This window comes from Cavia porcellus, unplaced genomic scaffold (genome assembly GCF_034190915.1).
Source record: "Cavia porcellus strain 051 isolate PalLab524CR breed Dunkin Hartley unplaced genomic scaffold, mCavPor4.1 scaffold_6, whole genome shotgun sequence".
Classification (NCBI taxonomy): domain Eukaryota; kingdom Metazoa; phylum Chordata; class Mammalia; order Rodentia; family Caviidae; genus Cavia; species Cavia porcellus.
The window spans coordinates 89,012,620-89,024,663 of NW_026947489.1; the positions used below are offsets into that span (position 1 = coordinate 89,012,620).

The 12,044-nt window shown below is 49.2% G+C and overlaps 1 protein-coding gene across 11 annotated transcripts in view; it reads left to right on the top strand.

Annotated features, from left to right (window-relative positions):
* Positions 1-12,044, top strand: part of Spag9 (sperm associated antigen 9) — a 107,827-nt gene extending 95,783 nt beyond the window's left edge. For 6 of the 11 annotated variants that reach the window (XM_013149511.3, XM_063251309.1, XM_063251308.1 and 3 more), the window contains 5 exons: positions 1,532-1,645; positions 3,165-3,203; positions 3,955-4,131; positions 6,007-6,156; positions 8,797-12,044. In XM_013149511.3, coding sequence (XP_013004965.1) covers positions 1,532-1,645; positions 3,165-3,203; positions 3,955-4,131; positions 6,007-6,156; positions 8,797-8,912 — 596 coding nt within the window. In that variant the 3' untranslated portion in view covers positions 8,913-12,044. The remainder of the gene's footprint in view (positions 1-1,531; positions 1,646-3,164; positions 3,204-3,954; positions 4,132-6,006; positions 6,157-8,796) is intronic. The other 5 variants (XM_063251310.1, XM_013149513.3, XM_003466832.5 and 2 more) reach the window with 1 other exon arrangement.

A 12,044-nucleotide genomic window follows, 5' to 3' on the forward strand; every position in this document is an offset into this window, starting at 1 on the left:
AGACCACCAGCTTTAAGCCTGCAAAGTCAAACAGTGCAGGCACTGAGTTGTTTTTGCTTTGTTTTGTTTTTTACTTCAGTTGCTATCCTCCCAGCCTGTGCGTCTCCAAAGCAGCCGGTTTCTTGGTGACAGAGTCCGCCTTATCTCCAGTCCTGGCATTGGCTGGCTCATGGCGGGGTGGGGGTGGCTCTTGGTCCTCCTGACCCGCAGCTGCCCCGGCTCAGGGAGGGTGTGGGTTGTTGGCCCATTTACTGCTGGAATTTTAGTAGCTTGTCCAGTGCTGTGTTATTGCTAGGGCTGTTGCAGGGCTTTCTTTGATGAAGACAAGTTGAACCAGATCGTCGTTTTGTTTTTGGATTTTTTGTGATACTAGCAGTTGGATCTGCATCACCTACCGCTTTTTATTTTATTTTTGGTGGACGGGGGACAGTTTCTCACTAAGTTTCCAAGTTGGCTTCCTCCTCAGCCTGCTGAGTAGCTGGGCTTACAGGTGTGTATCACTATGTCTGGCCATGTTAGTGTTTTTTAACCTTGTTAGGGTCATTGTCCTGGAGAACCTGGCTGTAGCTGTGAACCCTGAACCCCGGGATCAGGTGTGGGGAGACTAATCCTGGAGCTGAGCTGTTCCCGGAGGCTCGAGGGTCCTAGTGTAGGCTGACTGGACTTCAGACCCACAGTTCCCTGTAAGCCGGTGCTGTTTGTCTAGCAGAATTGTCTGTTGACTCGTTCTGCCTCTGAACTCTCGGAAAATAAGGTCAATTATAAAAATTCTCTCGAGGGGCTGGGGATTTAGCTCAGCGGCATAAGCGCCTGCCTTGCCAGCAGGCAGTCATGAGTTCGATCCCTGGTACCGATAAAAACGAAAAAGACAAAATAAATAAATAAATAAATATTAAAAAAAATTAAAAAATAAAAATTCTCTGGAGATACAGAAATACATTCATTCTCCCTACAGTATTTATATTTGACACCCTAATATTTTAAACTGCCTTAGAATCCAAATATATAAACCCAAATATATAAAGTTTTGTTAGCAAGGCTTGTTTTTAACATCTATGTAAAGAACTTTAAGGCAAACCTGAAGTTTCCCAGGTTACGTATCCAGAGGACATTGGATTTCCTAATCTAGTGAAGGTTTTTCATTGGGTACATTTTGGTTCAGCTCGGTTTTGCAGGCCCATAACTAAACCGTGGGTCATGTCTCCTGAAGTGTTTCATTTTCTGAATGTTGGCCACTTTGAGACTGCATTTTGGGCTGGTGGCTTAGCTCAGTGGCATAAGCACCTGCTTGGCAAACAAGAAGTCTTGAGTTCCATCCCTGGTACCAAAAAAAAAGAGGACAGAATGAGAGCTGTCTTTTTCTGCTAACCTTTCCTTGGAAGTAGATGCTAAAGCCAAGGAAACATGTGCCTTGAGGCGCTTCTTCAGCACGTGTCCTGTAGCTGGACAGTGAAGCGGCTCTGAGGGATTTGGAGTTGAAACACTGTCTGTTCTGGTTTCTCAGTAAGACGCCCCTCTCTTCCCACTGCAGGTACTGGGAAACTGGGCTTCTCCTTCGTGAGGATCACAGCTCTTATGGTGTCCTGCAATCGTTTATGGGTGGGGACAGGAAATGGTGTCATTATCTCCATCCCGTTGACAGAAAGTAAGTACACTTTCAGGTTACTGTCCCAGGACGTGAGGGCATGTAGGAACTAGTCATGGCCAGCACGCAGGAAGAAGCAGGCATTCAGGTCTCCCCGCATGTTTGCGGGGACTCAGAAAATCATGCTGACCTCCATTCTTCATGAAACTTATGAGCCCCACGTCAGAACTGGTGTTCATAATTAATACCTGTCATTTAAGAGGCTTTTCCCTTACTTTAGGAGTTATATGGTCTGTTTCTCCTTTGAAATAAGAGCTGAAACCCATTTTTCTTTCACTGTGTTATACCAGCATCCCTAGATACTGTCACTTGCCACTGTGTTTTTGTTCTTGCTTTTGCAGTAATAGAGATTCAAACCCAGGGCCTCACCCTAAGCTGCATTAGCATTCCAGCCTTCCTTTTGGAGACAGGGTCCTGCTGGGTTTGCAGATGTCACCACGCCCAAGCTAACCCTAGTTTTTATATCCCCCTTGACTATAGTTTAGGAAATCCTGTTTGTCCTGTTTGTGGTTCATAAAGAAAATGTGGGAGAAGCTTTCCCTTGTCCTGGAGACCAGCAACCTATCGTGTGTTAAAAAAGAATGCGATTTATTACTTTTGCAAACAAAATGTACCTTGTATGTTTCTCCATTGCATTGATCCTCTTTTTTTTTTGTCGTCTTTTTTGAGACCGGGTCTCACTATATAGTTTAGGCTGGCCTTGAGCTCACTTTATAGCTCAGGCCGGCCTCAAATTCACAATAATCCTCCTGCCTCAGCCTCTTGAGTACGGGGATGACAGGCATGATCTATTAAGTGAATGTTTTTGTGTTGCAGTATTCATGGGCAGAGAATTACAAGTACAGACGTCAATTCCCGTGTCCTTTTTCAGGGAGAGGGGAAGGAGGACTAGAAGGTATATCTGGGGTCTGAAGAACCCACATTCTTGGAGCCAGGCATGGTGGCACATGCCTGTCATCCCAGCACTTGGGAGGTTGAGGCAAGAGGATTGCTGTGAGTTTGAGGCCAGCCTGGACTACATAGCAAGTTCAAGGCCAGCCTGAGTCATGTAGTGAGACTGTGTCTCATAAAATCAAAAACAGATCTGCGTGTTGATAGACTTCTTATGTCTCAGAGATTCCAGCATCCCTGGATTTCATTCCAGGTCTTATAATAGGCACAGATAATAGGATTTCTTTAAACAAAACACACACATACATTCATACACAGATAACAAAGAAAAGGGAAAATGTAAGCAGTTAGGAAATGCTCAATATCAAGTTCTTAAGAATTTGATTCATAGGCATGAAAGTGGCTTTAACATTAAAGAAACCCAAATTGCTGAAAACCAAATTGTCCTCTGGAACTCGCTCTCTGCGGAGGTCTGGCAGGGACCCCAGTGACCCAGGGGAGGCCACTTGCTGGTGCTCATCTCCTCGCTGGGGCTAGTGGGGGCAGGTGAGGGATGCTGACGTCGGCTCTCAGTGCCACCCTCCGCGGTCGCGCGCCTCCATGGCCCCTTCCTCCTCTCTCACTTCAGCCGTAATCCTCCACCAGGGACGTTTACTGGGGCTGAGGGGTAAGTCAGATCCTGGCCACAGGAGGCTCCCCCAGACCCCCTCGAATGTGCCTCAGTGTCCCCCACCCCGCAGCCCTGCATCGCAGCTGGTGTTGTTTTAACGTTTGTCACTTGGCCACCAGTGCTCAGCAGCTTCATCTATTTATCATCTTCTGTTGCAGCTGAATTCACCCTCAGACTTTGTTTTCCTGGCAATAAAAACTTGAAACATCTCTTAAACTGTCATTAATCTACATCCTCTCCTTGCTACGATCTCGTTACGTTCACGTTTCTCTCCCCACGTCCTGGGGAGTGGGGGTGCTTGTGAGTCTGGCCACCTGGGTCCCCAGCAGACACAAGCTGGTGTGGCCGTGGGCTGCCCTGTGCCCTGGCGGGGTTCCTCTAACACGGCCCTCCCGCCCACTTCCAGGGACACAATCTTACTTTGGGGAGAAAAAATCAGAATGTAAACTGCAGAGAAAATACACCCATTTCTGTAGACTGCAGTCTGCACATGGTTAACCAAAATGATTTCTAAAAATTAATAGCTACGCTAGACTGGCAAAATCCCCTGCTCCGCTGCCCAAGGTACTTAAAAATAACAGGCATGCCATCTCTTTTTCCAGCTTTGCCTTGAACTGGTGTCGCTGTCCCTGTCTCACCTCGACTGGCTGTAGCTTTTAGATCACATTCTAAGGATTAACCAGTAACCTCTTGGGGTCATCGCCGTCTTCCAGGGGAAAATATTTGGCCTTTGATTTTTCCATTGCAGCAAATAAAACCTCAGGAGCACCAGGAAATCGTCCTGGAAGTGTCATCCGTGTCTATGGTGACGAAAACAGCGACAAAGTGACCCCAGGGACCTTCATACCATACTGCTCCATGGCACACGCGCAGCTCTGCTTCCACGGGCACCGGGATGCCGTGAAGTTCTTCGTGGCTGTCCCAGGTGAGTCAGGGTGCTCTGCGGGGACAACGGTGCCCTGGGTCTCCGCAATGTCCCTGCGTCCTGGCCCCGGTTTCATGTGCAGTGCAGTGGGGCACTTAGGTGAAGGGTTGCTGGATTCCCCTCTGAAAGGGCAGCAGTGTTCCTTCAGCATAGCCGCAGCAGTCTCAGGCTCATGCAGGCAATCACTGCAGAGACACCTCAGTCACCCAGCTGAGACAAGAAGAGAGGCACGTGCCGGGGCCGTAGGTGGCCGGGGCAGGCTGTGTGCGTGCACCTGCCCCCTGAGCAGTCGCTCAGCCTCTGCTGCTGCGTCCTCAGCACCTGCGAGCACCCACCCATCTTGCTGGTTGTGACAGTCGTGAAAACTTTCCATCCTCTGAGTGTAGGAAAGCAGTGTCACAGGCGATCTGTAAGCAGGGTTTAAAAAACATGTTCCCCAGAGAGGCTAGTTCAGGGTAAGACAGAGCTAGCTCTGACGCACACACTAACTGCGTGACATAGAGAGGGGCATTTGAGCCGCTCAGCTCCACAAGAGCACCACAAAGCGTGTGGCCAAACATGCATGGGACAGGACCACCTGTGGACGCCCATCAGGCCCCGGGCCTTGGCCGGAGGCCAGAACATGCTGTGTCTGGCTGTGTCTGCTGCTCCCACTGGTCCCGGGAAGTTCAGTGCTCCTACAGTTTGGGTGCGCTCGTTCTGGAGGCTTTCTTGCACCAGCATGTTTACTCATACGGGTTGGTGGGCTGAACAGCGGTGGTCTCATGTCTGAATAAATGTGCTGTGCATTATTTATTCTTCTGTTGATAGACCTCAAGGTTTCTACTCCCAGTTTTTCACTGTTAAACACAGCGCTCAGGGTCTCACTAAGACACGTAGGCCAGGCTCCAGCCTACAACCCACCCTTCCCGGGCCTCCCAGAGTGTCGGGATTGTAGGCTGCACCACTGTGCCCTGCAAAGGCAGGCCTCCTTAGGGATCTGTTCAGAAATTTTATGTTAAGCATAAAACTAAAGTCAAATCGGCAACATTATTAGTATCAGCAATGTAGTATATCACGTTTTACGGTTCTGTCCTGCTAGCTGCCACAGGCTGTGTGATTGGGCCAGAATGATAATACAAGATGTTGGCAAAAACAAAACAAAACAAAACAAAAAAACAACTTCCAGTCAGAGTTTTCTAGGAGGGTGCCTTGCAGATGGTGCATTTGTTCCTAGGAGGACTGTTTTGTGCTCAAGGATTTGAGCTTAGAACTGAATTTTGGAACAAGTGGTACATTTTGCAACAATGTTACTCACATGCTCTAAAAGATGAGATGCACTTTCCCGAGCTCTAAGCAGAGAGCCAGAGAGCCTAGCACGGTGTGGTCTGTGTACTTGGGTAGCTGAAGCAGGACAAGGTGCAAGCCAGCTTAGGCAATTTAGAAAGACCCCATTTCACAATCACATTTATAAAGGGCTTGGGTGTAGCCAGTGGCTGAATTCTTGCCTTAGCTCCCACACAGGGAAAGAGGGAGCTCATGGATTTGGAGTTTTCTGTCTCCTCACCCTTTGGGGAGAGCTCCCAGCACCCTCGTATTGGAAGGCACACGTGGCAAATGGAGGCAGCCGAGACCCACCCCGTCGTGCACACGTCTCCTGCTGGGCTTTGTGCTCATTCCTGCTCAGCGCAGAGCTGCATTATGTAAGGTTTCCAGACCGGGCTCCTGTGATGCTCCTGTCACGATTTTCTTACGCAGAGCACCTCCAGATTTAGGTCATACTTCAGAATGTGTTAACATTTTTCCTTTTAACGCTCTGAAAAAAATTCAGAGAAAAGCAGCCTTCCCCAGGCCTCCGGGGTAAGTAACGGTCTAACCTCTTCCTATGTAACACAGGGCAAGTGGTCAGCCCGCAGAGCGGCGGCGGGGGCACGGACCTGGTGGCTGACAGAGCGGGGCCCTCAGCGCAGGAGCCTGGCAGCCAGGCGCCCTTGAAGGCCATGCTGGTCATCAGCGGCGGTGAGGGCTACATAGACTTCCGGATGGGTGAGTGTGTGTCACCCAGCTCCATGAGAAGCCACTCTGAGCAGGACTCCTCAGTTCCCTTCACTTGGGAGAGTGTGTGTGTGCGTGCATGTGCATTTCTTTGCACACAAAGTGTGTTTGTTTGAGGTAGCACTAGGAATAACAGGAAGTGGCCAGTGGTTGAGTTTCACTTGAAAAGCTTAAAATTTGGCATCAGAAGGCCTCGTGCAGCCAACCCCCCAGAGCCTCAGTTTTCTCACCTGCAAGATGAGGAGATAAAAATACTTCCTGAAGTGCAGAAGCATAGTTGGTATCGGAAGTACTTTCATGTGTTCATTTCCTCACTCACAAACCTTGCAGCTTGAAACCAGTGCCAGGCCACCGCCCACCACAGAGGACAGAACAGCGCAGCGAGGGGGCCAGGAGCTGGGCGAGGAGGACAGGCCTGCCTTCCTGTGAGGCTTGCATGGGGGGAGCGACTCAGGTGGGCATCCGGGAGAAAAGAGCTTGGGGAAGTGTAGTCAGTGGACAGGAAAGAGTCTGCATGGGTGGTGAGGGACAGACGCAGGCGGCTGGCAGGGAGGAGCTTGGAAACCGTTGCAAAGCACTCTGCAAGTACAAACACTTGCCATAGCACATAAACTAGCCTGGAATCTTAGTGGCACAGGCCTGTAACCCCAGCTCTCGGGAGGCTGAGATAGGGTCACTCTGACTTCAAGGGCAGCCCTGTCTCAAGAAAGAAGCAAACAGAAGGTAAGGTGGTGTTAAATGCAGCGCTGTGTTCATGACAGATACGAGTTTGAGATGCGGCTTGTGTAAGAAGTGACGCAGGGCCGTGGAGGTGGCAGTGTGTGAACCCAGCGCCCACTGACAGTCTGAGGGAAGAGGCCAGGCCTTCAGAAGCTGTCTGCAGAGGCGCCCGCAGAGCTCAGCGTCTCGGCCTTGCCCTCCCAGAGTGCTGGTGGCAGTGAATCCCCTGTGGAGAGGGATCATGGCGTGTCTTGTTGGCTGGGTGATTTTTGTCACGTTCTCCCGGACTGTGATGTGCCACTGAAAACATTCTAAGGAGTGTGTTAGTAAAGTCTGTAGTTTTCCAGTCCACTAAATTCCTTCCATTGCAGTCCCAGAAACAGCATAATAAAAATGGGTTTGGCAGTATCTCTGGTATCCAGGTGGAAAAATAGACTTGTCTTTAAACATAGGATGACTTTAATAGTAAATACACACATTTTTTTTTTAATCTTTTTGAGACAGGGTCTTGATAAGCAGTTTAGGCTGACCTTGAGCTCACCTTGTAGCTGGTCTCCAACTTGCAACGATCCTCCTGCCTCAGCCTCCTGAATGCTAGGTTTACAGGTGTGCACCACCACGCCTGGCTTGTAAATACGCTTTTTTAAAAAATTAAATTTGATCTTGTTTTGTTTCATTTCCTCTTAATATTTTAACAGTGAGAAATTGATCCCAACAATTCCAAATTTTTAATGGTTTACATTAACTGAGGAATGTAGAATCTTCAGGACAGAACAACTCAGCAGGAGTCAGCAATCTCTTCTCTCAGTGAATCAGTCATTACCATCATTACCATTGTGATCTTTTAAAATACATGTGTCCAGCATGAGCAAACCCTGGGTTTGGCGCCCAGCACTGCCTGAAAAAGAAAATTTGGAGAAACACTGTTTTTTTTTTTTTTTTTTTTTTTTTTTTTAACTTTCTAACCACGTGGTTATAGTTAGGTTTTAGTTGAGAAATTGATTTTTATCCTGAGCAGGCTTCTCTCCTTGGTTTGATGCCATGTGAAAACTATCAGTACTTTTTTCTGGCCATCCAAAATTCAAGTAAAGCAAAATTCCTGTAAGTCACCGAACATGGTGGCACATGCTTATAATCCCAGCATTCAAGAGGCTAAGGCAGGAGGATTGGTGTAAGTTTGAGGCCAGCCTGGCCTATGTAGTGAGATCAAGTCCAGCCTGAACTACATAGACTCTGTCTCAAAAAAAAAAAAAAGAAAAAAATTTCTAACGCGGCAGTAGGATATCTTTGTCCCTTGCTGTGCATGGCTTTCAGTTTCTGCTGAGGCCAGGTTGTCACCAGCTTCGGTGACACAGCCCATCCAACAGGGCTCAGGGACACATCACAGCTCAGGGATGGCACCCTTGTATAAGCCCCTGGTGTCTTCCTGTTCCAATGACCACTGTGACTTGCCCTGAACTTAGAACCCTGGGAAGAAGAACGTAAAGTAGGGGTGACGAATCCGAGGTCTTCAGGAAAACCCGAGCGTATGTGCTCTGTGTCCCAGAGCACCCGGCCCCTGTCACTGCTGCCCCGAGTGCTCTGGTGGGTCAGTCTGTGTGCAGGCCTGGCTCTCATGGACCTCATGGCTTGGTGTGGTGTGAACCAGATTAGACGGTCCCTTTGGGAAGAGCACGTGGCTTCACCTCTCACTTTCAGCTCTGTGCCCTGAGGTGCAGTCAGTGCGCACTGGGAATGTCGAGGAAAGCACCTCGGCCCTGGAGATCCGGGGCGTGGGGAAGCCCGTGAGGTCTCTGGCCCCCACCGTCTCCTCCCGGACACTCTCACGGCTGGCGACCAGCATGGTGCGCGTCTCCCTGGCCCTGCATTTTCCATCCTCAGCCTTACTCAGGTCTCCCTGTTGCCCGCCAGGTGATGAGGGCGGAGAATCAGAGCTGCTGGGCGAGGACCTCCCCCTGGAGCCGTCTGTCACCAAAGCGGAGAGGAGCCACTTGATCGTGTGGCAAGTGATGTGTGGCAGTGAGTGAGCCCCAGAGCTGCAGGAGCGGGCGCCGTGTCTTCTGCATGGTTCATTTTACTTTCTCCCCTTCTCCCGTGCGCTCAGTGTTCACACACACCACGGGAGCATTTCCGCCTGCTAACTCTGTGCCTGGAACCTGTCTGCCCGCGCATCCCGGGAGCTCACGTCCTGCTGCACCAGTGTTACAGGCAGTTTTCGCGTCTTAGGAGCCACTCGGAGCGTGCCCACTGCTGCCAACTGGAGACTGGAGCAACCAGATGTGGCCGTCCAGCCCCGGCCAGGGGCACGCGCTTCACTCAATGGGGTCACTGCTTAGCTGTCACTAATAATGGAATTAATGGGAAACACTTGATACGTGGAACTGTACCATTAGGTACAAGAGTTCTCCCCTGTGTATTATAAAATTGACACACTAATGGCAGATGGTCAGCAGATTTATCTAACTGTCCCAAGAGGGCCAAAAGCTAACTGTAAATTAACGTTCACTTTCAAGTCTGACAAATCTTGTTTATATGGTATATAAAACTTTGTTTTCAGCAGATTTGGGGGTTTTATATTAAAGAAATTAAGACTACACTATTTAAATAAAATCTCCTCTTTCTGTTTTATTAGAGCTCTAAAGTTTCTGAGGCCTGCTTCTCAGAAAATTCCGATGTTTTCACTAGTTGCACTCAATTCCATGCTGACATGGCTGAGAGGCTGCTTATTTACAAAGCTGAGATGACCTCTGGAGAAATCAGAAGATGCTTAAGCATCAGGAAGTTTTTAAAAGGAGTTGTGTTTTGTATACCTGGTTCTGGCAGACGGAGGTGGTTGGTCCATGTTTGGTTTTATTCCATGTCAAACTGCACCTGTCTGCCCTTGTTCTGGCTGTGCAGAGCTGCTGGTGACGGCTGACCCGCAGCAGCCTCAGCCCTGGCTGACTGCCAAGGTGGGCGGGGAAAGCTGTTTCCTTCTGTTCTCTGTGATGCTAAGGCCACACATAAGGCCAGGACTGGCACCACGTCTTCTTACAGTGTCCTCGTAAAACTGATTGGAGTCTGGGTTTTACTGATTTTCTTGCTCAGTGTGTTTTTTAAAACCGTGATGCTGTAGTGTTAACCCTCTCCAACTTCCTGAACACGTGTGATGTACCATTTTCCCCCCATTACTCGAAGCTAAATTACGGCTTCATGTGCTATTTTAAAAATGCAAATCTATAGAAAGAAGGTCCCCCCAGTCATTGGAAGGACCATTGATCCGGCCCTGCCGCTCCCTACAGACCGTCCAAGAAAAGCAAGCAAACCCAGGTCTCTTAACTGTCTAGACATTAAGTGCCAGCAATTTTTCTCCTGAACCGTTGTGCAAAAATATCTATAAAATGTACACCCGCAACTTTTACACGTACCCATATTTAGGCTGGAATTTAAAATCATGGGACTGGACGAGCCAGGGAGGCCTTCGGGTCCACTTAGCCACATGCGTCTATAAGCACATTCGTGTACACAGCAGAATCGTGGCCGTGTGGGTTTTAGGAGGGAGCCTGGACAAACGCTGCATTTGGAGGATAATTGTTTTGCTTGAACTACTACTTACTCACTTTTCTTTGAGACAAAACTTAGGCCACTTTTCCATAGCTTAATTACTATGTTCTTCTTTTATTTTAAGCCCCCTTTTTTTGGCAATACCTAGCAAAAAGCATTATTAAACATTTGTTGGAAATTGTAAATTCCAAAGGAGATGCCAAAGTGTGGGGATTTTGAGGAAGTGTCCCAGAGGCAGGACTCACATATGTGCCTGGCGGGCACCTGGGGAGTCAGCACCTGAAGATAGCAGGTGTCCCCGTGTCACCGTGGTGGTGATTGCTTTACCTTGAGGACCACAGGTGTACATCTTACTACAGAGGACGGTTATCCGTGGCCCTGTTCATTCAGGTACCAGGATGGACACAATGCCCAGTTTGTCCTGAAGGTTTGGGTGTGTGTTTGTAATGTCAGCTAAAATTTTTCTGCAGGCTGCTTCCCTTCCTCTTTCCCCAATGACAGGTTTACATCCCACGACATTGACTTTGGTCACAGTGGTAACCTCTGTGAGAGATGGCAAATGTCAGCCATTGCCAAGCAGTGTGGGTGTAAAGCGCCCATAGCTAGCACCTTGGCTCAGTCTCCCAAGGAGGAAACTGGGAACCGAACGAGAACCCCTCTTCCTGGCCTTTTAACCTTTGTGTGAGGCCGTGAGGTTCCCAGTGTTCTGCAGTTGCTGGTCTCCAAAACGGCACCATGTGGGCTACAGCCTCATGTTCACTGTCACGTGCAGGTCAGCAGCTCTGCAGAAAGAGAGGATGTTTTTAGGGACTCACTCGAGTGCTTCTCTCCAACCCGTGTGGATCTAAAGCGCTGCAATAGGAATGAATCTCTTACAAGCCGCAGCTTTTTGAGAGTGTGAGACATTCTTAGCACAAAATATGCAGCACACGGCATTTCCGAAAGGTGAAACGTGTTTGCATAGACGGCGTTAAAATCCGTGCTCTCGGCTGCGTCCGCGTTCATCTCCTATGCTACAGAGCTCCCCACATCTGGGAAGGAACCCCAGCATCGGCAGCCTTAGTAACTGAACAGCAGGACAAGCGTCTCATGGTGCGAGCCATCCTCGAGAGCCAGGTCCTGCCAGCCCTGTGGGTCTCAGCATTTCCCGTGCCATGACTGCTACCAAGGGACCGAGCCGGCACCCGGGCCCTCTCCCTGGGCGGTGCCCAGGAGGGGACACCCCCATCCTGCTGCGTAGCGTGGGCAGGGGAGAAAAGCTCAGAGCCGTGGACCTTTTCTAACAGGGTCGTGATGTTATGTAACACTAAATGTCTTTTCTTTCTATCAGAAGTTTTGTTAATGCCCTCGTCCTGCGTTCTCAGCATCGGGTAAATTTCAGCCGTTCCGTTCTCAGTGTGCTTCCGTGCTAGCATCTGACCCGGGTTCTCTTCGCCTCTGCAGTCGGGTGCTATGCGCGCCCACCTGCTGCCTGGCAGAGGCGAGGCTCGTCGCTGGGAGCAGGAAGCTCTTTAGCAGTGTAGTCATTTCAGTATTTATTTCTATTATGGAATCCCTGGGGTTCGGAATGTAACTTTGTACATGAAATATATATATAAATATGTATATGAAACACC